General features: G+C 35.0%; 1 protein-coding gene across 1 annotated transcript in view; it reads left to right on the forward strand.

Moving 5' to 3' along the window:
- Window positions 1-26,832, forward strand: part of LOC111064287 — a 63,810-nt gene that overhangs the window by 21,286 nt on the left and 15,692 nt on the right. The window contains exons 4-5 of the mRNA XM_039441754.1: window positions 6,233-6,379; window positions 11,133-11,303. Coding sequence (XP_039297688.1) covers window positions 6,233-6,379; window positions 11,133-11,303 — 318 coding nt within the window. The remainder of the gene's footprint in view (window positions 1-6,232; window positions 6,380-11,132; window positions 11,304-26,832) is intronic.

The raw sequence follows: 26,832 nt of genomic DNA on the forward strand, positions 1-26,832 counted from the left end.
AATAACTTTCTTTAATGACCAGTAAACAAATAATTTTTCGCAATAAAAATTGTAGAGAATTTAATTCTGAAAAAATGATGTAAGCTGTGTGAAATAAGTAAACTCTTCATTTGTAGAGCTTTAATCAAATAAAATTGAACATGACTTTCTACTAGTAACGGATCAACAACATTTGATATTTATGAATGAATCAATGACAACGAAAACATATGGTTTATCATATCATTCTACCCGGCTAGATTTTCGTGTTATCTTAGGGGCAAGATGACGGAGCGACACAGTGGACTCTTGTCCATCAGGGCGACGAATGTGAGCATACTCTGGGTTTGCCTCAATCAATTCAACTTCTTCTACTGATGAATCTTGCTTTGAATTTCGGTTCATTTTCTTCAGCCAAACTGGTCCTGGGCTCATTAGCCAAGATGGTAGTGACTGTCCATTTGTTGAGGATCTCATGTGTAAGAACATTCGTTCATGAGGGGTGCAATTTGTTGTAGTACACAAAAGAGATCGAATAGAGTGAAGTGCATCAGGCAACACTTCCTCCCATCGATTTGAATCAAGTCCTCGTGATCTTAGAGCTAGTGTTATTGCTTTCCATATAATTCCATTATATCGCTCTACTTGACCATTCCCTCTCGGATTGTAAGGCGTTGATCTACTAGTTGCTATCCCTTTTGAGCCAAGAAAGCTCTTCAACTCAGTTGACATGAAGGATGTTCCTCTGTCTGTGTGAATATAGCTTGGAAGGCCAAACATTGATATTAATGAGACCAGGCAATTGATGACTGTTCTCGCAGTCATGTCTGGACAAGGAAATACAAAAGGGAATCTTGAGTACTCATCAACCATCACCAGTAGGTATTTATTTCTTGTTTTTGATTGTACGGGTCCTTTGAAGTCCATATTAATTCGTTCAAAAGGTTTTGTTGCCTTTATGAGATTTCCTTTTGTCTTCATATACTGTGGTTTTATTTCAGAGCAAATTGCACAATTGGAGCAAATTTTCCTTACATCATCTACAGTATAGGGGAGATTTTTCATTCTGAGCCAGTGGTAGAAACGAGTTACACCAGGGTGACAAAGTTCATCATGGTATTTTGCCAAAGCTGAGTTCAATGTTGAACAACCAGCTGTAATACATATACGAGAGAGTGCATCAGCTGGTGCATTTTCTTTTCCAGGTCTGTAGACTATGTTGAATTTGTATTCAGATAATTCTAGGCGCCACCTTTGTATCTTTTCATTTTTTATTTTTCTATTGTGTTGAGTGCCAAACATGAATGTGACTGATTTTTGGTCAGTGATCAAAGTGAACTGTTTTCGTAGTAAATAGTGTCTCCATTTTCTTATAGACTCCACAATGGCATAGGCTTCTTTCTCAACAGCTGAATGCCTGGTTTCACTTTGGGACAAAGTTCGTGAGAAAAAGGCTACTGGTCGAGAATTTTGTGTTAATGTTGCACCAATTGCAAAATCTGATGCATCTGTCTCAATTATGAATGGTACATTTTCATCAACAAAGAGCAGTACCGCGGAAGCAATTTCATTTTTCAACAATTCCAAAGTTTCCATCTGATCTTGAGATAGAGGGAATTTCTGTATGTGGACAAGGGGGTGAATCTTTTGAGAAAAGTTTTTAATCCATCGGGAGTAATGAGCCAGTAATCCCATGAGTCGTTTCATTTCTTTAGCATTTCTTGGGGGTGGAAAGTTCATGAGTGGTGCAAGGCGTTCTGGGTCAGGTTTAATTTCTCCATGTTTTATCTCATACCCAAGGAACTTCAATGATTTTTTGAAAATTTACATTTTTCTTCATTTATAGTCAAGCCATACAATTCAATTACTTGTTGAAATTTCTTAAGATTTCTGTCATGTTCTTCTTGATCTGAACCGCAAATGACAACATCATCCAAATAGGCAAAGCAGTCGTTCAAATTCTCTCTTTCTATAAGTCCGTTTATTGTATGTTTGAAGGCAGCTACTCCATTGGTTACTCCGAATGGTATTCGTTTGAACTGATAAAGTTTTCGGCCTACTTCAAAGGCAGTGTAATGTCGTTCATTCTCAAGAATCGGTATTTGATGGTAAGCTGACTTGAAATCTACAGTACTAAAAATGTTGTACTTGGCAATTGTGTTTACAAGATCTTCGATCAATGGGAGAGGGTATGCGTCTAAATTTGTGAATTTATTAATAGTCTGTGAATAGTCTATGACCATTCGTTTCTTCTGTCCATTGGTTACAATGAAAGGCTGGGCACGCCAACTGGACTGGCTTTCCTCAATTATTCCTTCTGTAAGGAGGCGATTGACCTCATTCTTCATGAATTCATAGTCATCTTGTGGGTGTCTTCTGGATCGGGTAGTTATTGGGTGGCAATCGGGAGTCAAGTCATTGAAAAGGGAACATGGTTTTATCATGGCCTCCACCAAGAGGCAATCTTTCAAGGGTGGTGTGGTTGTAGAATTATTATCTATTACAAGAGGCTGTTTATTACCATTGAATGCTAAACTTATTGTAGAGTGATTCATCAAAAAATCGTGACCAAGTATCACATTGCAACAGCATTCTTTCCTTTGTACACAATATTGCTATAAACACATGCTTTTGTAGCGGTGTTATGTTGAACAGATGCAAATCTTATAAAACAAGAATCTGATGCAGTTTTAAATTTATTTGTTTTTGCAAATTTTTCATCAATAAAACTGGCAACACTTCCGGTATCAATAAGAGCTGGTGTATTTATTCCATTCACCGAAACAATAATTGTAGCTTTAGAAAGATTACTGGCTATACCAGCTGCAGTAATAGTTGACGTAGTTAGTTTTTCTTTGAGCGTTTTACTTTTACACACATGGGAAAAGTGTCCAATTCGGGAACATTTATGACAAGTCTTTCCTATTGCAGGACATTCTTGAGAATTTGAGTGTTTTTTATATCCGCAACGTTGGCATTGAACGGATTTCTCTACAATTGCCTGTCGATTTTGGGTTACAGCATTAACATCTGAGAAAGATTCACTCAAGCTTATGTTTTTATGTTTAAATACCTACTGGTGATGGTTGATGAGTACTCAAGATTCCCTTTTGTATTTCCTTGTCGGCATTTTTATTTGATTAAATTGAAATAAGTAAACTCTTCATTTGTAGAGCTTTAATCAAATAAAATTGAACATGACTTTCTACTAGTAACGGATCAACAACATTTGATATTTATGAATGAATCAATGACAACGAAAACATATGGTTTATCATATCATTGTGTAAACTAAATTTAAATAAAAGTTGGATAAAATGTATTCTTATGTAGTACATTACACCACAAAATTAACTGTTTTATGAGGAGAGAACTAATAACTCATAGGTTGTAGCTGATTGCAAATAGAACATTGATTTTAAGAACAGCTGTTCCAAAACAGCTGATTTATTTTGTTTTAAATAAAAAATTATTTAAAAGAAATTATCAGCTGAAAATTAGTTTCAGAAATATTTTAGCTCACTGTTGAACAAAAAAAAAAAAAAACAAACTGTAAGTTAGACCTACTGTAGCTGCGCTGTGTTTTTTGTTTAACCTATTAACCAGTTATTCATAACCATTTCACTTTGCTTTTGTGTTAAGTGTTAACTTTTTAAAAAATGGCAGGTAATTTTAGACATTATTCATACTCCGAATTAGCTGACATGCATTTAATGTATGGAATGGGACACTACTGTAATAGTACTGAAGCAAGACGTTTGTATCAAGAGAACTTTCCTAACCGAGTATGTCCAAGTTCAAGGTTTTTTGCCACTATTCATCAACGTCTGTCTGAGACGGATTCTTTGATATCCAAAGAGCACATTTATGCAGGCAGACCCCGATCTACTAAGACTGTTGAGTTAGAAGAACAAGTTCTTAATGAAATTTATGAACATCCCGAGAAGAACACAAGAAATTGTCAGTGCAGTTTAATGTCAATCAATCTCTTATTTGGAGGATACTAAAAGAGCAACAATTACATCCATACCACCTCCAGAAAGTTCATACTCTATTGCCACGAGACTGTATTCCCGTGCTGGTATTTGCCGATGGTTTTTAGTAAAACTTGTTTACCCAAACTTTTTAACAACCGTTTTATTTACCGACGAGGCACCATTTACAAGAACAGCTATCGTTAACGTCCACAACTAACATATTTGGGCAGCTGAGAATCCTCATGCCATCAATCCCAATCTTCCACAACATCAGTTTTCAGTAAACATTTGGGCAGGAATCATAGGAGATCATCTACATCTGTTCGAGCTTCCTCCCAGGCTTAATGGCATAATCTACTAGTCTTTTGGTATAAGTTTAATGTCATTTAGATATGCTACTTTCATATAAAAAAACTTTTCATAAAAAACCGAATATTTTATTTGCAATCAGCTACAAGTTATGAGTTATTAGTTCTCTCCTCATAAAACAGCAAATTCTTGTGGTGTAATGTACTACATAAGAATACATTTTATCCAACTTTTATTCAAATTTAGTCTATACAGCTTACATTATTCTTTTCAGAATTAAATTTTCTACAATTTTTATTGCGAAAAATTATTTGTTTACTGGTCATTAAAGAAAGTTATTGGGCATCAAACTTAGAAGTCTGTGTTTTTCTACTTAGATTTTTTGCATATTTCAACTTTTTTATCAAAAACTACTCACACTACAGCTTCCAGACTAGTTTTATTCAGTTTTTCAGATATTTTTCCATATGAATCCAGCATAAGTTTTTCAAAAACTAGTCCCCAAACAATTCAGCATCGGTGTATTTCACCAGAGGAACTGAATTCCGGGCGAAATCTTTCACCCTGTATAGCTCGTTATTGAAGCGTTTATGGATATATATTTATAAGAACTTTTTTCTTATTTTTACCTCTAATATCACGTATTAAATTATTTTACCATAATTATGAATCACCCTGTATATTAGTTATATATAACGGCTCTCTTTCTCCTTCATGTATCACCTTCAAGCTGTTAAGCCCTCCTCAGGGTATGTCTGTCTGTGCCAACCTTCTTATTTCCTATCAAATCTTTTATAATATATTGTAATTCTTAGTCTTCTATATTATCTTTTGTAATATACTGTATATATAAAAACATATGTCAATGGATGTGACTCCACCAAATCTATAATATAATGATAAAGTCGAATTATTAAAAATTGAATTATAATTTGTATCTAGCCTAATTCTTTTTATAATATACAGTACTAGCATGTAATACACACATAATAATCCTGGTTATTATTACTTTTGCGCCCCCTATTCCTATTGTGACCTTCACATGTTTTGAAGCAACTGGGATCTCACCCAGGAAAGGCACAGAATCTTTTATATAGGATTGAATGGAATTCTCTTGCAAAGACAAATCCAGGAATCCTCCGAAAAATTTTCGAATTTCAGCACCTTAAATACAGTTTTAAATGTGTAATTGATTTAAAAAAAACATAAATGATGATGCTTATCATTTGATCATTACCAGCTCTATTATAAATTTAATAATGAGAGTTAGAAGAGGCCAAAATAAAAAATAGCTTATAATAGCATTAGATTGATTCCAAGGATAATGTTATAAACATTCAAGGAGTTTCTTGGAAACCCATGAACATGATCGTTCATAAATTAAGGGCCGGTTTCCGAGCTCGGGATTTAGCCAAGTTCTAGACTTTGAACAACTGGAGTCAGAATATTGGCTTTCCGAAACTGGGCGTAGTCGTAGTTTTTATGATAATTATTTTCTCATTTCTATAATTGGAAACGTTTTTCCTTGACGAAAAGAAACATTCCTAAATCATTCAAAATAGCTGAAACTTTACACTATTTTCTCTTTATTTTATTTTGTGTTCTAGTTTTTTGAAATTTAATTTGAACGTGGACTACGACTACGTCCCGTTTCGGAAAGCCAATTTTCTGACTCCAGCTGTTTAAAGTGTAGAACTCAGCTAAATGCCGAACTCGGAAACCGACCCTAAGAGTTAGAAGTGGCCAAAATAAAAGCATACAATAGCATGAGATTGATTCTAAGGATAATCTAATAAACACCCAACGAGTTTCATACTGAGATTTTTTAGAAAATGACCATTATATGTTAGATTACTACTTTATCAAAACCTCTTATGCTTTAGAACACTATACCTCTAGGTCGAATGACTATTGTACCAAAATCTCACAACTTCAAGGAAATGAATATTATATGCTTATTATTTCAGATGTTTGGTGATAATCAAAGCATATCGAACGAGCAGTTCCGCAATTTATTATTAGTAATTTACAAAATAGCCATGTATCACTATCCTGAAGGACCGCAATCCTGCAGGCAACTCTTCAGAACCGTTCAAGCTGTTGTGGAAGGAGCTGTGAGTGATCCTTCATTCAATTTTAAACAATTTTTATCATTGAAAAGTTGTTCAATTTTAATAAAGTATTGTTTTTCTAGCATACATTTCGAATTCATTGCATGTCAGAGAGTTATAATAGAATTGACATTCCTTACCCCTCGATGAGATTTATTTGACGGAAGAGAATAGTAAATCATCTCTGGATCTTGTTTGTCTAAAATCCTGACAAGTAGAATAGAATTGTGTTGTATGTGCTAAAAATGCTTAACTCCTAATGGAAGAACAAATGTCTGAAAATAACTCATTCTGGTCAGATTTGCTTCTCCAGTTACAGTATAATTTACAAAATAGGTCTATATTTTATAGATTCATTGAAATTAGTATCTGCCTATTACAGTAATAATAGCTCTGAATGATTGTATTATTTTTTTCTAATTTTCAAAAAATATAATCATCTCTGCTCAATTTCATTGATTGAAGCACACAATGTAGAATCTAGTAGACTTGAAGTCACTTTTAATTTTTATATGTTCATTTAATCTCACCATAGTTATGATAAATAATGGAAATACCACTTTAATACATTCGAAAATTTATTCATATTACAGACCAGGTTTCATGGTAATACCTACCACATCTTCAGCTGAACTAATATGTTTGTTGTTGTTGTTGAAGGAACAGGAAATTCAATTTTAGGTTATGTGTTGGGGTTGTAAATGGGAAGGAGAATGAAAATTGTTAGTGGGAATAGATATTCCCTCTAATCTATTTAGAATTTTCATTCTAAATTTTCTATTTAGAATGAAAATTGTTTGTGGGAATAGATATTCCCACTAATCTATGTAGAACAGGGTGTCCACCCGGCGGGAAACCGGGAAATCCGGGAATTGTACGTGAATTTCATTTGGGTGGGAAATGTACGGGAATTATGTCGAGATACGGGAATTTTTTGACACTTTCGTCAACTAGCTAATTGTTGATTAATAAATAATCATAATAATAATATCGAGTGACCTGGCTGGCTTAATTGTTTATTAATTAAGGACAGAGTTGCAATTTAGCCAGTGGATAAGTGGTGTATTAGTGATGGGTGATGCAGGTTGGTGTATCGATGTGGCGTTTTATAAATATAGTGTATCGATACGGCGTTTTATCGGTGCGTGTATGATGTATCGATTCTATGGGAAGGATGAGGTTTTTTTTCGATATTCATTATTAAGGAATGTTTATTTATGCCGAACCGAACCTCGAACAGCGCAGCGAACCGTGCACTTCGCTGCGCAGCGCACCGTGCAGCGAACCGCTCAGCAAATTCAAACATTGAAATGCTGTCAAGTGGTGAATCTTTTTCAATTTTAATAATGAAACATCTGTAATGTTGATTTATTTTACTAATTTCGGCTTCAAATCATCAGTTTCTGTAGTGTCAATGATATCTGAAATAATTTCAAAACCATAGTAATGTTCTAATCACTTATTTTTTTCCAAACATGATTAGAATATTAATTGATTTGGTTTCTCTTATATATTCTTGTGAATCAATAATTGATCATCCATTGAATCGATAATATATGTAATGATTTATGTAATTTTCTCATTACGTGGCCTATACAAATTGTAATTTGTCTTTGACAATGAATGGATTTTGATTTGATTGATAGGTACTAAATAAAAATAAAAACCAATTGGAGAATTCAATCAAACAGGCTCTAGGATATTATAATATATTTGGTAACAAAAGGATTTAGAGTAGTTATAATAATCTATCACGAAAAATTAATATTATCCACCTTGCTTATCCGGTTTTGATCAGGGTCGTTTCAAATAAGCAACATATTGGATAAACTGTTACCATCTGCTTAATGTTTTTGTTTTTAATTATGTATAGTCCAGTCAAGGAAGGGTTCTAGAGGGAAAAGTTTAGAGGACAATTTTCGACCCCGCATTTCTGTTTAAGGTAGTAAGGAGGTAAACATATAAAAAGTCCCCAACCTACCATCTGTGCTGGGGGTGGGGTGGGGGTGGTTCAAAGGTACCATTTTTTGGTTTCTCGCAAATAAATCGAAAGCTATAGGCTACATCTTACGGAGATGACTGTTCTATACAAAATTGCAGTTTACATAATTTCCTACAAACAACTTTTTCTATATCATCCATAGTTTTCGAGATATACGCTCTTGAAGGTGTGACATTTTTGAAAAAAGAACAAGTTTGCTTCCATTTTTTTGCTATTTTAGCTCTTATAACTTCTTAAAAATCGATGGAAATAATTCATGCTAATTATGAGCTCATAGAGCATCAAATTCTCTTCAATCTGATGTATAATTCCACACTTTTACGCATTTCCCTACGACTTTTGCAGCAGATTTAGTGTTGAATGTGAAATTTCCAGTTTTGCAACAATAGACCAATTGACAAACGAATTTGGGAGGAGTGTTTTGAACACAATTTTTGACTTTGCAGCTTTGCAGTACTTTGCAGTACTAGTTAGGAGGAGAACATGTCAAAAGTCCCCATCCCTACCCCATGTGTTGAAGTGATGAGGATGGTTTAAATGTTGCATTCTTTAGCTTTTTGCTTCCACGCTTATATCTTGGCAACAATGCGTTCAACCAAGATGACTGCTCTAAAATGAAGTTTGATAAATTCTCTACAATTCCTGTTAAGTGGAGTTTTGTGATATTCCCAACAGTTTTCGAGAAATCCGGTCTTGAAAGTGTGGAATTGTTGAAATAGCAGGTTTTTATATAAATTTTAGCACTTTCAGGTCTTATAACTCTCCAACAATGCATTGTAAAAAACAATGCTTATTGTAGGTTTGTAGAGCATTGAATTCTCTTCAATTTGATTCATTGTCTCACTATTTAAAGCTTTCCTCTCATTGCTATAGCAGCTTTGAAGTGGGGGGTAGAATTTTCAATTCTGTAACAAGTTTCAATTCAGCTGTTCCACATCTTTAACAGAGGTGATGAAGATGTCCACTTATGCTATGTTTAACTTCTAAGTAGTCCTAATTGAGCTGCAAAGTCAATTGTGTTCCAGATACCCCCTTCAAATGTCATTGTCAAATGATCAATTGTTGAAGCATTGAAAATTCAACCCCCTACATTAAAGCTGCTATAACAAACAATGAGGGAAAAACTTCAAATAGTGAAACAATACATCAAATTGAAGAGAATTTGATACTCCACAAACCTACTTCATCCCTTCAACAAATGGGGTGAAGTCGGCTAGTGGGACGACGAACGGTTCGGAGAACTGTTTGTTTAACAGCTGAGTGTTAAAATTATGAAACATATGGCTAATGTTCGCTGCAGGGCGGATTGTCTCTACGCTGTTCGAGGTTCGGTTCGGCATGTGTGGAAATACCTTTATATCCATTTGAGGTATAGTTCCGTATCTGTTGTAGGTATTATCGATGTTGAAATTATTGATAGTAAATCAAATTACACATATGTTTTTCAGAACCTGAAATTTTCTGTTTAATATTAGTCCAGTCAATATAGACACGAAGAAGGGGATGTGCTTTAAATATAATAATCTAGTTCTGATTCTTCAATATATTGTTTGGATACATAAGAGAAGTCCAGAACCAATTTTTGCATGCAAAATTTCCTTATGCTAGATACAGAATAGCCCAAACACCTCGTATTTTCGGTTCATTTTCTAGTTTTCAGCTTATTTCCGCCAAATCCAGTCGTCGGACAGTTAAATTTGTTCTCGCCTTTTTTCAGATTATAAAATTCTGAATAAAATTAAATCACTTGGAGCTCTCTATATGTAATGTGTTCTGAGTTACAAAAACGAGTAAAATTTCAACAAAATAATTAATTTTAATGAAGTTTAGTTTTCAATCAACAATATCTTCTGATTGCCACAATTCAAATGTATAATTCAATTAATCTCTTCGGGCGTAATTTTGTGCGCTCTCTGGTCTGAGGTTGAAGAGCACAAAATTATGCGCAGAGGGATTTTGAATTGTACATTTAAATTGTGGCAATCGGAAGATATTGGAAATTTTGCATGAAAAATTGGTTCTAGACTCTCGACTTCTCTAATGTATCCAAACAATTTACTGAAAAATCAGAACTAAAATATATATTGCAAACACCAATGTATATACCGGTAGTGACTGGACTATAATGTTTTAAAGGGTTGGTTAGGGAGTTTCGTTTTTTCTTCTAAATTGCCTTTTTTATATTTTTAGAAATACATAGTTGTAATTGTATAATGATGCTACATTTTGATGAATAAAATACTTTTGAAATTGTTATTTAAGAATATTATATTTTTCCAAATTGACCCCCCTTCTAAGTAACCCCATAACCCCCCAACCTATATTTTTACATGTGTTTTAACCAGCGAGGAAAACCGGGGAAAACGTGAAATATACGGGAAATGTACGGGAATTTTCTGTGCCTGATTCAGTGGACACTCTGTAGAATTTTCATTCTCCTTCCCATTTACAACCCCAACACATAACCTAAATTGAATTTCCTGTTCCTTCAACAACAACAAACATATTAGTTCAGCTGAAGATGTGGTAGGTATTACCATGAAACCTGGTTCTGTAATATGAATTAATTTTCGAATGTATTAAAGAGATATTGACAATATCAGTCTTATTCTTTCAATTATGGAGAAATACCACAACATCTCATAGCATACAATCAATTTATATAAATAATGGCGTTGAACATTGCTTTGGAACGCTTTGAAGATTATTGAAAACTGATGTAGAGTCTGTAGGATTTTTTCTTATCTTCCACAGTACCATAGGAAAGATGAACTTTCCATCGGATACATGAAAACTTGGACAGAACGTAATACTCCTAGACTGATCAATGTTCTTCATCGCTACGTCGTTCATATTCTCGGTACATCACACGTACACTTCAGAGACAACTTCTCGTGTCCTAGAGCAAGGTCTCTTCCTAGTCTTGTGAGTAACTTTATAATATTGTTATATTGTATTATTTAATTGTTTGTATTGTATTGTTTAATTGTATATATTTATTGCTGATAATGTTCTTTTGAGTTCACGCTTGAACGTTGTTAATGGGGTAAGTATTATATAATGTATTTATTCGATAGTAATAACTTGAAATGTTAATACACAAACATGATAAATAATATATGAAAAGTAAAACCAGCCTAGACTTTATTATTATCTGTGTTCTGGAGCAGTTCTTGAGTTATTTTGTGTGACGAGATAATTAGATAATTATGGATACATGAGATATACTTATAATCATTTTTCATAGATATGATGTATCAACTTGGGATAAAAACATTCATACCACTAGATATGAAGAGATTCGTCAGCCAGATTGACAGATAGATTTTTCTATCAAGCCAATTCCTAACATGTTTATTACTTATAGCTCAATTAGCATATATAACATCAACTTAATTAATTACTTATATAACCACTATGAACAACCGGAATTGTCAATCTCCATTGAAAAAGCAATGTTTTTCAAAAAATATTTTATACTAGCAGGTAACCCGTGCTCTGCAAGGGTCCAATTAAAAACTTGACAGATAGGACCTACTGAGCTCTTGAAGAATTTAAAATAGGCTTATAAACATCCTCGGTAAATTAAGAATCGATATGAAAAATTTCAAGTTAATCAGTTGAGTAGACTGATAATGCGTCATTCGTGAATTTTCCTATCCCGTACATGTATAAGCCAATTCTTTCCTTTATTATATTATAGATTTTTAAAATGAATGCCAGAAGGAATGGAAGTCGAACCCATGAATGGTGGTGCAATAGTAGCAATCTTCGCCTGATTTTAGCGATTATTATTTTATTGATAAATAAATAAAGTATAAACATTTATTTGTTTTAGGATTAAATGCTTTGTGTCTATGTCGTGATCGAACCAATATTAACTGTAGTCATTATGCTCTAGTATTTAAACAGTAGTTCTCAAAGATCGCAATGAATACACCATTATTAATCACAAGGCATATTTTATCAATAAACATGGATGCAGGATGATTGAAAAAAATAAAGAGGGATGAAAGGCTTTGTATAAAATAGTTTGAGCTGAGACTATCGAACTTGGTTGAATAAATATTTTATTGAAAATAGTTAACTTTAAATTTTTATATATTGAAATTGAAATTTATTCATAACACTGACAATTTACAAACAAAAGTAAATGAACTTAACAAATCAGTACAATAATTTTCAAAAAATAAAAAACTAAAATACATAATAAAATAAAAATATCATCTTCTAATTCTATTTATATAAATGAAAATAATTAAAAACTAACAAAAACATTAAGTAGCGTCAGAGTTATGATTAAGGTACTTCATAAGCTATTAGCTGAGTTGAAGTTACCTACTCTGAAAATTAAACTATTTGACCTTTGCAAGAGACAGAAGCCTCGAAAAAAAAATTAACAGAAAATCTTTGTCTATTCACAGAAAATGAATTGAAAGGAGTGAACATTACAGAAGTTATTTATAGAAACCAAAAAGTATAATACAATCCTAGGATAATAAATAAAGAAGAATTTGAGGACATATACATTTATATATTAATATATGAACTAAAGTCATAATATATTAATGAAAAAAAAATAAAAATCCTGAGACAGAAAAATTGTTAGAATTCTGGGAAGCAATAGTAGAAATTCTCAAAAGAATGTAAAAAAAGAATTCACGTGAAAAAGAACTCCTCAATCTCATCAAAATAAAAATTGAATAAAAAGTGTTTCAATTTCTTCAAAAATGTTATCAGTGAGCCCGTGGATGTAATATGTAGAGGTAACTTATTAAAGGAATTTTGAGCACTGTAATCGTAAAACCGTTTGAAGGCTTCACATGTAGGGTTTGCAAGAACAACCAAATTTCTGTCTCTCAATCTGTTTGAGAAAACTAAGGCATTCCCTGTAATCTGACCACTTCTTAAAAAGAATATTCTCAAGACCCTGAAAATATATAAATGCCTTAAAGGCAATATATCCAAGGCCTGGAAGTAGGGAAATGAATGAGCTCTCCTATGTAATGATGTCATCATTCTAATCAATCTTTTTTGTGCAATAAGTATAGAGTTTAAATTTGTTTTATATGCACCCCCCCCCCCAAACAGCTTAGCCCATATTGCAGCTTGCTATTTGCAATAGCGAAATAAACAGATCTCAGAATTTTTCCAGGGCAAGTGAATTTCAATAAATAAAATTTACGAAGCATCATATTCATGTGCTTCTTGAGTGATTGGATGTGAACCTTCCAATTGCAGTTCTCATCAAGCTCTAAACCAAGATATTTGATATTTTGCACTTGATCTATCTTTACACAAGATGTACAGAATTCATTATGATTATATAGGCAGACACCACACTTGAATAGTACGGGAACCTGCAGGATGGGCTTTGATCTCAAAGAGAAACGAACAAATTTGGTTTTAGTACTCAGAGCCAACCTATGCACTGAGAACCAAATTTTTTTCCAATCTAAGTCACTTTGCATCTTAGAAGTTTGCATCAATTTCTTTTTCACAATATAGCAGAGCCGTATCATCCGCAAAACAAGTGACTGTTCCACTCAGATTACTTGCGCATAATTTATTTATATACACCAGGAATAAAATTGGTCCCAATACCGAGCCCTGGGGTACCCCACATGGGATGGTCAAATAAGAGCTCAGAACATTCTCAACCCGAACACACTGGCTTCTGCCCACCAAGAAACTTTTGAACCAATTTAAAGCAATGCCTCTTATTCCAGCCTCCCTCAATCTATGCAAAAGAATGTTATAGTCCACAGAGTCAAAAGCTTTAGTTATATCAATGAACAGGCCCAAGACATTTAAGTTTTTGTTTAGCCCATTGAAAATTCCTGAACAGAAAGATAACAATGCATCCTCTGTACATTTCTTCTCAATAAAGCCATATTGGTTCTCACTCAGAAAATTATTTAAATTGAAGAATTTTTGAATTCTTGCTTTAACTATTTTTTCTATAATTTTCGAGAACACAGATAATAGTGAAATAGGCCTATAATTATTCAAATCCATGCAATCACCTTTTTTAAATAATGGGATGACTACCGCCCTCTTCAAGCATGCGGGAAATTCACCACTTTCAAAACTTAGATTGATCAAATGAGCTAGCACAGGACTTATGAATTCACTGGATAGTTTAACGATAAACGCTGATATACCATCAATTCCAGATGCTTTATTTTGATTCAGTTGAGAAATTATTCGTTATACCTCATCTACACAAGTTGGGAAAAAGAAAAAGGAGTTTTGCACAGAAAGTGGAGGAAACATTTTATTAAAATCAGAAGGGTTCATATTGCTAGAGTCATCGATTTGATCGATAAGCTTTTCTACAATTGTGACGAAAAATTTATTAAACTCCTCAGCCACTTCAAGCGGTTGCTGAACAGTCAAGTGCGGATTGTCAAATGTCCTAATTGAATCAAAGGCATTTTTCTTATTATTCGCTGTACCCAAAACTTTATTAATTGAATCCCATTGTTTTCGTGGGTTATTTTTATTCATATCAAACAAATTATGGTAGCAGGGGTGCCCACAAGGGGGGGGCATGGCGCAATTTGCGCCATCAACATTTTGGGGGGGGGCATGATTTTTTGTATATTTTATGTCAACATTTTGAATTATGATTAAAAAATCAAGGTATTAAATAGAGATATCCTAATGTAGTTAATTTTCCCACCTTTACAATGTTATATTTTGCTAAGTGTAACTCAATATAAAGCATAAGCACAATTGATAATATTTTGTATGCAGGAATTTTAGTAATTTTAAGCCTATGAGTTTGAAGGTAAATCTTTGACAAAAATAAATTATAACTTCATCATCCACTATTATTCTGATTTCTTTTGCTTCATTTTAATTTTTAATGGTCCTGTGTTTGAGTTTCCTTGCTGTTGCAAGAAATATGCGATATTTTTCTCATTTTCACAGTCACGCCAGTTTTTCGATATAAACAGTAATGCAAGATCAATTTAGGGCAACTCAGCTTATAGAGCATGACATTTTCTCTCATTTAAGACCAATCGCAAGTTTCTATCATGCATTGTACTCATTTTAGAGACTCTTTAATAACAGTAAAATCGCAAGAAAAATGAGAAAATAAAGATCATCATTCAATTGGCTGTAACTTTTGAACGGTATTGAAAACAGAAGTATATTTCATGGGAGTGAAAAGAGAAGAAAATTCATCACAACCTCGACCACTTTTTGGATTTTCATCTGAAGTGTTCCACAAGATACGCAACGTTGCATATGCCAGACTGTGAGAATGGGGAAAATATCACAAATTTCTCGCACATTCAAAGTTGCGTATCTTGTGGAACACTTCAGATATAAAATCCAAAAAGTAGTCCTGCGCGACCACTCAATTCATTGGAAATTTATTATCTTTAATATTATATAGAGAATGCTTTTTCTCGAAAAATTCAAGGTTCTCGAGATTAAATGGAAAACTTAAAAAAATCCAAAATTTTGGGGTGAAGTCGCCTTCTGGTGTGTCAGCGAATTTCAGATTAGAATTCAGCGCCCCAAAATATATATAGGACCATCGAAAAAAATTATTTCGGGGCTGTTTCCTGAAAAACGACCATTTGACTGGACTATAAGTTGTTATCCTATTATAATAGCGAGCAATTTATGTCCATCTGTTTATATTTTTCCATTTCTATATCTGGTTATCTGGCTATCTGGTTATTTATGTTCAACGGATCTCGGAAACGGCTCTAACGATTTTCACGAAATTCGGAATATAGTAGGTTTATGATATCAAAATTCGATTGCACTAGGTCTCATCCCTGAGAAAACTCCATGAAGGACATGAAAAGGATAATTCATCCTTGGAATAACAGATGATGATTTCCGAAATATATTTTTCGTAGTGAATAAATCAAACTTCGGGTAAGTAACAGTTTTGGGCTGTGCCTGTTAGTACTTCCCCAATCATTTTAAAGAAATGATTATCAATGAAATAAATCTGTTTATCAATGAATAAATAACGAGCAAAGCTCGATGCCCCGATATTTGGTATTAATAGATAGAATTAACAAAATGTACTTGTTCAGATCTTTATTCCAAAAACCAAACCATTTAAAGATACATTTTGTTCGACTTGTGTTATTTACTCCTGTAATGTTAAAAAGTAAATACTACCAACAACACAACATCAGTGACAACCTATTCCAATTCATGATAAATATCGGGGCACCGAGCTCCATTCTAGAGTACCTACAAAAGCATATAAAAATTATTACGAAAGAAGAAATTATAATAAATATTCATAGTTCATACAGAAAGGTTCTATCTAATCACAGTGGATTGAGATTAATTCGCAGAGGAATGCAAAAATTTCTCTCACAAAAGCATGTTAAATTTTAATCCTGATTCATGTCACGTGAACCAAATCACAGAAGACCATCTCAAAAAGATAGCTTATCTGATTGGTTCTACTGGAATTGATCAGGATTAAAATTTAACCGGCTTTTGTACAACTGTCATTAAGTACCTGATTGAATTATGTACAAAAGTTCAACAGCTGAGTCATAATTTTGTCTCAGTCCCACACACATGCACTCGCTCACTCACTTCCATCATCAACAGACGCCGAAATTATCAGCTGTTTTTCCAAGGATGAATAAATTCTTTTAATGTCCTTCAGCAAGTTTCCCCAGGGATGAGACCTGGTGTAATCGAATTTTCATATTATAAACCTACTATGTTCTGAATTTCGTGAGAATCGTTAGAGCCGTTTTCGAGATCCGGTGAAATACAAACATATAAACATCTAAAAATTTAAACATAAAACATCTAAACAGAAATTGCTCGTTTAATAGTATAGGATTTAGAATACCTAAACTTGCCGACATTATAAAATATTGTATGAATAAGATCGTTCCAAATTTGTATGAATGTTTACCAAGATTGCTATGCAATATTCTTTTGCAATAAAGAATTATCAATGGTATTATTATTCAACTTTTTATAAGTAACCTTAACATTTAAATAGCAAAGCCTCCCTTACTTATCTTTGTGCACTGCTAGTCTCAAAAATAATATCAAAAAAATACTTTATTTCTATTTTAAAGAGATAAGAAACGATGGTGTATATTTTTACAATATTATGAAAACAGAAAGAATTCCTCACAAGACCAAAGGTAAATAATGTCCTTTGGAAGATTAGAATGTAGAGGTGCGTACAGATATACGCGCCGCGAACATGAGCAATTCACTTTCAATCAGCTGATTATATCTGTATTTTTACAGAAACGGTAAAATACAGATATAAAAAGCTTGGCATCAGCTGATTAAAAGTGAATTGCTCATGTTCGCGGCGCGTATATCTGTAAGCACCTTAAGATGTGAATTTTATTGTCATACACTGACTAATGTTAAAAACTAAAGAGTTGGGAGTTGGGGTACTTTGGGGGGGGTCATTACACATGGATTGGGGGGGGGCATTACACTTGAATTGGGGGGGGCATGCGCCATTGGCCTTGGGGGGGCTGGGCACCCCTGTATGGTAGTATTGGTTCTTCCTAGTTGCCATATCCTGTTTCAATTTAAATGCAAAAATATCAAATTCTCTTTTCAATCTAAAATTTAGTGGATTTTTCTTTACTTTTTTATACAACCGATTTCTATGATGCTGTCTCTTACATAGCTCAACCGTCATCCAGGGTTTCAAAATCTTGACATTATTTATTTTATTTAATTCACTACTCTCAATGGAGACTTTATTTACTATTTCGTGAAAAGTTTTTAAAAATATATCAAATCCATCAGACACATTCATTGTATTGAAAACTTCAGTCCAAACTGCATTTTTCAACAGATTAGAAAGCAAAGTCCTATCAATAATTTTAGTTTTCTGATTTGTATAATAAAACTGTTTGACATTTGATAGAAAATAACTTGAATCCAAAAGGCAGATAGTTGCATCATGATCACTACGACCAGAAGATAATACATGGGCCTCAGATAATATATTGTCTCTTGACCTGAGATAGATATGATCTATACATCGATTACCACGTGCAGGAGAATTTAATAGTTGCGTGAAACTGTGGCTACTCATTAAAGTCTGGTATTAGTCTACAATTCGCGAAGATTCAAGTAAGCATAAATTTATATCACCTATTAGCATTAAATTTCTATCATTGAATGAAGGTAAAATATTGTTAAGCTGCTCAATAAAAGTTGACACAGATACTGAATGAAGACGATAAACAGCGATAACAGAGAATTTGCGACCAGAGGCAAATCAAGAGTAACCTTGATTGCATCGGCTGCTATCATATCTAACGGTATTGAAGTAACCGAATACCTTTTCGAAACAAACACTAATACACCACCTGATCTGTACGTATTATTGCATTTCGTATACTGATTGTAACTGTCCAATTGATAGGAATCCGTTTCAAAATCCGATATACAAATCTCTGATAAAACAATGACAGCTGGTTCAGTTATTAAAGAGTGTAAGTAAATGGAAAATCGATCAAAGTTTTCACGTAAACTTCTAATATTTTGATGGAAAGTGCTAATTTTGTTTGGAACCTCCAACAGATCATTAAACTCTACAAAAGAATCATCACTCATCGATTATAATGACATTTGAAGTTGTTCGGACGAAACTATCAATGTTCCTCTTTGTTGTCTGGTGTTGTGTGGTAGAGGGGGCGATTGAACGGTGAAGCGCATAGCATAATCACAGCCAGTTGCCAATTGACAGCCAATCGAACAGCTCACTTCTCGTAATGTCGATTTTTGCAAAGTGATCTATTGATTATTTATTGTGATTTATTACAAGTGTCATCTCGTCTCGTATCGTGATCTGGACCCGGGATCCTAGAAGCAAGGAGGATTTGGACATGAAGTACTATGTTATTGTGCACTTAGCCATTTAAATTGTTCAACTTGCTACCCAACGCCAGACAACCCCAAAAAGTTCTCGATGTAATTGATAAATCCACTAACCAGAGTGCTGTTTGAGCCAGCCTCTGTCGAATATACATGGTCCAACCGTCCGGGATTGATTTCTTAATCGAATTTGAATAGGACATATGTTTGAAATATCGTCTAATAGGTTTGTCGTTTTTTATGCCTATTTTATTCTTGGTTTTTCTGTGTATATGGCTTGTTTTTGTCATCGTAGATGAATATACACTTTATTTGTGGTATTCTTAAGAAATTTGGGCTCAATTTAAGTTGGAAATTGAGTAGAACAAGTAATATTTTCGTAATTAATTGTGTCGTAGTTTTATTGCGTAAGATTGTTGCATTGGCGCCACAAGGCTGGACTGGCAAGTTCGTGTCGATAAGTAGAGAAAGACTTATACGTCGTCTAGCTGTAACAGTAACTGGAACTGTTACTTTTTTCAAAGGATACTTGCAGTTATTTGCATTGATTATTGTCGTTACTTCGTTATTAATAGCAGATATTGTTTGTTCCAAGAGTATCGATACGGTATTATTAGCCTCGTAACCGATCATTTCTACCGAGCATAAGTTGAAATACTGGCTTGGGTTGTATGATTAGATAAGCTAGCCATTGTTCATTACACTACTTCATTGTGTCGCCTGCTCTCGTGTTTTCCCTCTTATTCTTGTTTGGCTCTTTGTCTTACTCTCTCTCTCGATGAGCGCTCACTGTTATCGCCTCACTATGGGTGTTATCGAAGACTTGACGTTTCAAAGAGATGCATTAATCCGTAAAATAAAACGGATTAATGAAATTGCCGAAGCTGTCCAAAAGGATCCGAAAAATAAAAAAAAGAAGAATTTATTGAAAGTTATGGGTGAGCATATCGATCACCACCAGGTGGAGTTCAATGATATAATAGATAAGATGCAGAGCTACTATAACAAACATAATCCTCGATTGGAAACAACTGAGCTTGAAAATTTGATGAGTTTTTTTCAATGTCAAGGCTATTCTCGAAACCTTACCATCCACTCAAACAAATTTGAATATTAGTTCTTCCAATGTAGCTTCTTCACCTACAACTGGAAATATCTCGCCAGTTGCCCTACCTAAGCTTCCTTTAATGACTTTTGACGGCGATTTGAAAATTTGGAGTCAATTTAAAGATTTATTCGAAGCCACGGTTCATAATAATGGTCAAATTGCTGACATACAAAAACATATGTATCTTCGGTCTGTACTGAGAGGCGATGCACTGTCAGTCATTTCTGTAGTCTCATTGACAAGTGATCATTATGCTGAGGCATGGAAAATATTATTGAATTGTTACAATGACTCTTACAAGCTGACTGACGCATACTTGCAAGCAATTTTTGATATGCCAGCAGTTAATAAGCAACCAGACTCGCTACGAAAATTCATCACTCATTTAGCTGAGTATATTGCAGCACTAAAACCAATTGGTCATTCAGTTAATGACCGGTCGATTCCGTTATTATTTGTCTTACGTAAAAAACTGACTGAAGAATTGAGAGAGAAGTGGCAGAGACTGCTAAGAAATGGAACAGTATCCGATTTGAAAAACTTCCAAATATTTTTGAATGATGAAGCAGTTATTTTAGAGGCTACCAAATCCACTGATTTATTGGGATCATCTACATCGTCAGAAGCCTCCTCACATAAGCAGTTTGGGAAATCGAAGTCCACTATGGGAAATTACAAAGCTTCAGCTATGATTGTTAAATCGAAATCGGACGAGCTGAAATGTATTGAATGTAATAATTCTCATGAACTGGAAAATTGTGAAGTGTTCTTGAATCTCAAACCGTCTGATAGATTAAAACGTGTAAAAGAATGGAAACTATGTATATGCTGTTTATTGGCAGGGCACTTTATTAGAGATTGTAGAAGAAGGATGCCGTGCAGTCACTGTAATTCGCGTCATCATTCGCTCCTCCATTTAGAACCGAGACAGCCGCCTGTTGAAAACACCAACACATCGGCTGGTAATAAACAAATGAGCAGGGTAGACGTGCACGACGTCGCTGATCAAAGCCATCAAACATTTGTTACTGACTCAGCTAAGAAAGTATTTTCGAATGTAAATAGTTCCTTAGTATTGTTACCAACTGTTAAATTGGGAGTTCGAGGTAATCAAGGCAATTATCATAAGGTCAAAGTATTATTAGATAGTGCAAGCACCGAGTCATTCATTACAAGGCGATGCATGAAAAAACTGGGTTTAGTGGTACAGAAAACACACAGTTTGCCAATCTATGGATTATCTGATACTAAACTGGAAGTGACAGATGAAATTGCTAACTGTGAATTTGAAACACCGAACTCCCCTTCATTAAAAATCACCGCGTCGGGAGTCAACAAAATAGCAGCTACAAATCAGATAAAAAATGCGTACTGGGCACATATTGAAGGACTGGAGCTAGCAGATTCTGAATTTTTCCTTTCAGAGGAGGTTGATATTTTATTGGGTGCTTAATACTTCCCCTTCATTCTGACTGGAAGAAAGGTGATTGGTCCAGCGGGTACACCATCTGCCCTAGAAACTGTATGGGGCTACTGCCTGATGGGTAAGGTATCAGAGGAGAGTTCTACTATCTCAAATAATCTGTGCATGTATTCCAATGCTAATTCAGAAGAGTTGGTGAAGCGATTTGGGTCGTAGAAGAGCCACCTAGGACAAAAAAATTATTGGAAAGTGAAATGGCTTGTGAGGAGATATACAAATCAACTGTTTGTCGTTTGAATACTGGTAGATACATTGTAGAATTACCATCCAAGGAAACAAATACGAGTGAGATATCGGGATATCTTGAAGGTAATACTAATGTCGGAGAAAATGTTTCCATGATTCGAGAAGAAGAATTGGGAGATATTTTAGAAGAAGTTCCAGGTAAACAAGGTATAGCCTTCAACAGTTATTTACCGATCAACGGTAATTTAAGGAAAGAGTTGAAAGTGATTCATAGTCCACATGAAATCAAACCAATGGGAAGACCCATACCGAAAAAGGAAATTGGAGAAGATGTTTTTGAAAGGGAGAAACGAAATTTGGAAGAGTTAGATGATGATAGACAGGATAATGTTGAAATAAAATGGGCAAAATCCGAAAAGGGAGAAGAAATGAAAGAGTATACTCTAACAACTATGTCGTATGTTGTATCATCATCGCCATTTCTTGCCATTTGTACTACGCATCAGTTTATTGAAGATGAAGAAAAAATGTTCCCTGCGGCTTCTGAAGCCTTACGGTTTTTTACCTACATGGATGATATAGTTACATCAGTCTCATCAATGGAAGCAACCAAGCAACTGCAGCTTACTGAATTGTTAAGCAAAGGGAAATTTGAATTGCTAAAGTGGGCCAGCAATCATTTTACCATTCTATCAAATCTCCCTCCAGAGCATTGCGCTATTGATGCAAAAGATTTCACCTTGGAGTCTGATAAAACCATCAAAATTCTTGGCTTCCAATCGAATCCAATTGGTTACTACCTCTTCTACAGGGTGAAGGTTCCATCCAGTCTAGCTACAAAACGAAATGTTTTATCAACTTAAGCACAAATTTTTGATCCATTAGAATATTTGACACCTTTCATGCTTACCTTCAAGAGTATAATTCAATGTCTATGGCAATCGGGATGTGACTGGGATGATATAGCATCCGTGGAGGTAGTGAAGAAATGGGATCTTTGTGTGGTTGTCCTAGTAGCTAGATTATTACATGAAGTTCAAGAAGTGCTTTCAAAAATCATAAACATAGATTATATTGCAGCTTGGACTTATTCAACTGTGGCAGTGAGTTGGATTCGGTCTTCACCTCATCGTTGGGCTAGGTTTGTGGCAAATCGTGTAAGTCAAGTACAGGAACACCTGTCTACAGAGCAATTCAGATATGTGTCAACCGAATGTAATCCAGCCGATTGTGCTAGTCGAGGACTATTGCTCAATGAATTAAGTGGTAATTCTCCGTGGTGGAATGGTTCTGATTGGTTGGACAAACCACTGGAGTGCTGGCCACACCAACCTCACGGTAATGATGATGAAAATTCCAAACAGATTGAATTGGAAGCAAGAAAAATTACTCTAGCAACACAGAGTAAAGACTCAGAGGAATCAATTCAATCGGTGAACTTGAGAAATCGATGGAGTTTACTCAAAAGAATTGTATCCTCATTCTGGAAACGTTGGCAATTGGAGTATGTATCTAGCTTGCAAACCCGAACAAAATGGTACAGAAAACATTAACATTGGAGGTATGGTTCTCTTAAAGGAAAGTAACCTACCCCCTCTACACTGGAGGCTTGGCCGAATAACGAAGACATTCCCTGGACAGGATGGAGTTGTGAGAGTGGTGGAGGTACAGACTGCAAAGGGAAGTCTAACTAGGGCCGTCAATAGGGCATGTCTCCTCCCTAGTGATGAAGATTAGGCCTTATTGAAGGGACTTCAATAAGTTTAGTGGTTAGTTTTTTTTTGTTTCTCGTTTTATATGTGGGAAAGGTTCCCAAGTTGCTTTGTTTCTTGTTTTTATCTATATTGGTTGTATATAGTCATTATTTCTCATCCCATCCTCTCCTTTCCGTGGGCCTCCTACTCCTTTTCTATAAGTCTCCTCTAGGGCCCCTGAGGAGTGAAGATATTTTCCTTTTTTTCCCCTAGTTTCCCTAGTAGGGTTCGTTATAGGTGGTTTTTGTTTTTTGTTATTGGAAGTTCTTCCAAGGTGGGCGAAATGTTCGGACGAAACTATCAATGTTCCTCTTTGTTGTCTGGTGTTGTGTGGTAGAGGGGGCAATTGAACGGTGATGCGCATAGCATAATCACAGCCAGTTGCCGATTGACAGCCAATCGAACAGCTCACTTCTCGTAATGTCGATTTTTGCAAAGTGATCTATTGATTATTTATTGTGATTTATTACAAGTGTCGTCTCGTCTCGTATCGTGATCTGGACCCGGGATCCTAGAAGCAAGGAGGATTTGGACATGGAGGTAGGCCTATGTTATTGTGCACTTAGCCATTTAAATTTTTCAACTTGCTACCCGACGCCAGACAACCCCAAGAAGTTCTCGATGTAATTGATACAGTCCACTAACCAGAGTGCTGTTTGAGCCAGCCTCTGTCGAATAAACAGAAGTAATACATAATATGATCAAGCAGTAATTCAAAAATCAAGTAAATGTTCATCAAAAAGTTCTCGACACTATAAAAAAATCTGTAAATAAAAAACAAAAACGAAAAACATACCAGGAAACAAAAGAAATGAAACAAGAAATAAAGCTGTTATCAATTCCTTTATAAGTCGGTCTCAAAGGGAATTTAGAGTGTCCATAGATGTTATTATTTTCACCTGTGATCCCTGCTCCTTTCTCATAAGGATGTGAACATTCTGCACCCAGAGATATGCGTATCCTTTATCCTTCTTCATCTGTCGCGCCGCTGTGTAAAGCTTCTTGTTACCTGGACTCAAACACTCGTTTATATAAACTGGCTGTTCTGGAACCTTGAGACCCAAGTGACGAGTAGAGAAATTTCTTTTCACTTTTCTCTTGTGAATTAAGTTCATTTTATCCTCTCTCCTAACAAATTTCACTATGATACCAGCCGGACGATTACTGCCTTGCCTCTTTTTCAGGCGATGACAGACATCAATGTTCTCTCGTTTTATATCTAAATCTAGAGCAGTACACACACTTCTCACAACTTCATAGGTGTCTTCTTCGGTCGTTTCAGGAACACCAAAAATTTCAACAGTGTTCATTCGCGTATACTGTTCGACGTGATCATCCCTATCCTCTAAATCCTTGACCTTTTTTTTAAATTCACATTTTCCTGCGTAAGACTTTCAATAACCTTCAAATACTCAGCAAGTTTACTCGATTGTTCCACAATCAATTTATTTTGGTCCTCAATTTTATTATGAGCGAACTCGAAAGATTTGTTGAACTGTTCTTCCATCCTCTTACGATCTTCTCGAGCCTCCTCCAGCATGAAAATGACGTGAGAGTGGTTAGCTTTGCCATCCTCGGCCGCCGATAATGCTGCCATGCTTTTCCTCCTAGACTCCGAGCATGTTGGGCAACGCCAAATTTGTTTTTGGGCTGATACATACTCGATATCCGCTTTGGACATATTTACACAGTTTCCATGACACGGTTTATTACAATCACTGCAAATAATTCTAGCATTACGTGTTGATACTGAATTTTTACAAACAGTGCACTCAGACATACTGTTAACTTGGGAAAGCAAACTGAACGGGGGAAAATGTTCACGTATTTCACAGAAGGATGTTTTGTCGAAAAAAGTCACGTATTTCACTGAAAGATGTTTTGTCGAAGCGAGTCACCAGAAATAAACACTCCGATTGATTTGAACACAAAGTGACAAAGTTCAACTATTGATAAGGGAGCAACTGTCTCTACCGACCGACTCTTGCAACGTCTCAATCATCACTGATTATATATATATATATATATATTTGTCAACCTTCCTGGTTGATTGACAAAGGAAGGTTGATTACTGGGGGCCCAGCTCCCGAAAATTCTCGGTTAAATGTAAGTTTTTAAGTGTTTTTAATCTATCCGTGTCGTGTGTATCCTGTTTATATATATATATATATATATATAGAGCACATAACAGAAGACACTTTAAAGTTTGTAATATGAATTAAAACAGGAGACATAAGACATAAATAGATTGAAAACACTTGAAAACTTACATTAGAAATGGGGGAAATTTTCGGGAACTGAGTTCCCTTCCTCAACCGAGCAGACTGCAGTTTGAAATCCAACGGTCGTGTGACCACAGAGTACGCACGGAGAGTCAATTGTAGCAGCAGAGACCACAGATTACGCGGTGCAGACGAATGGAGAGAAAAAGGGTACAGATTCAGGGGACATTATGGGGTATTTAGGGGGCGGTTACAAACGGGATATTTAAGATTTGAGTGGGTTATGAATAAGGAAAGGTGTAGCTTATGAATTGATAGAAAAGAGGAGATTTAAAATCAGAAATTAAAAAAGAATTAGACTAAAATTGGAGAAAGGAATTGTAGAATTGAACTTGAATGAAATTTATTTTTCATTTTTATTGAACATTTAATATATATTTGATAGCTGTGAAATTTATTTCAATTTAATTAAACAGTTGGTAGCTATGGTACTATTGCTGTCTGTTGAGACCAGGACTGGAAGCAGCTCCAAGCACCCAAATAAAAGCCAATTCTTTCGTCTTGACATCTATGGAGGGGGCTGTGGGAGGGAGGGTGGCAAGGACTTTGACTTTGAAGCATTGGTCAAAGTTCTTGTGCTCAGAGCCATGGGTAGGGATGGGTAGGAAAGTATTATTTTTGAAGGAAGCCCTGTGATTGTTGATCCGGAGGTTTAGGGCAGTGGTGGTTTCACCTATGTAGAAGGCAGGACAGAAGTTGCAGGAAAGAAGGTAGATGCAATTACTGGATTGATGGATTTGGTGGGTGTAGTTGGTGATAGGACTGGTAAAGGAGATGGAAG

This window comes from Nilaparvata lugens, chromosome X (assembly GCF_014356525.2).
Source record: "Nilaparvata lugens isolate BPH chromosome X, ASM1435652v1, whole genome shotgun sequence".
In the NCBI taxonomy this organism is placed as follows: Eukaryota; Metazoa; Arthropoda; class Insecta; order Hemiptera; family Delphacidae; genus Nilaparvata; species Nilaparvata lugens.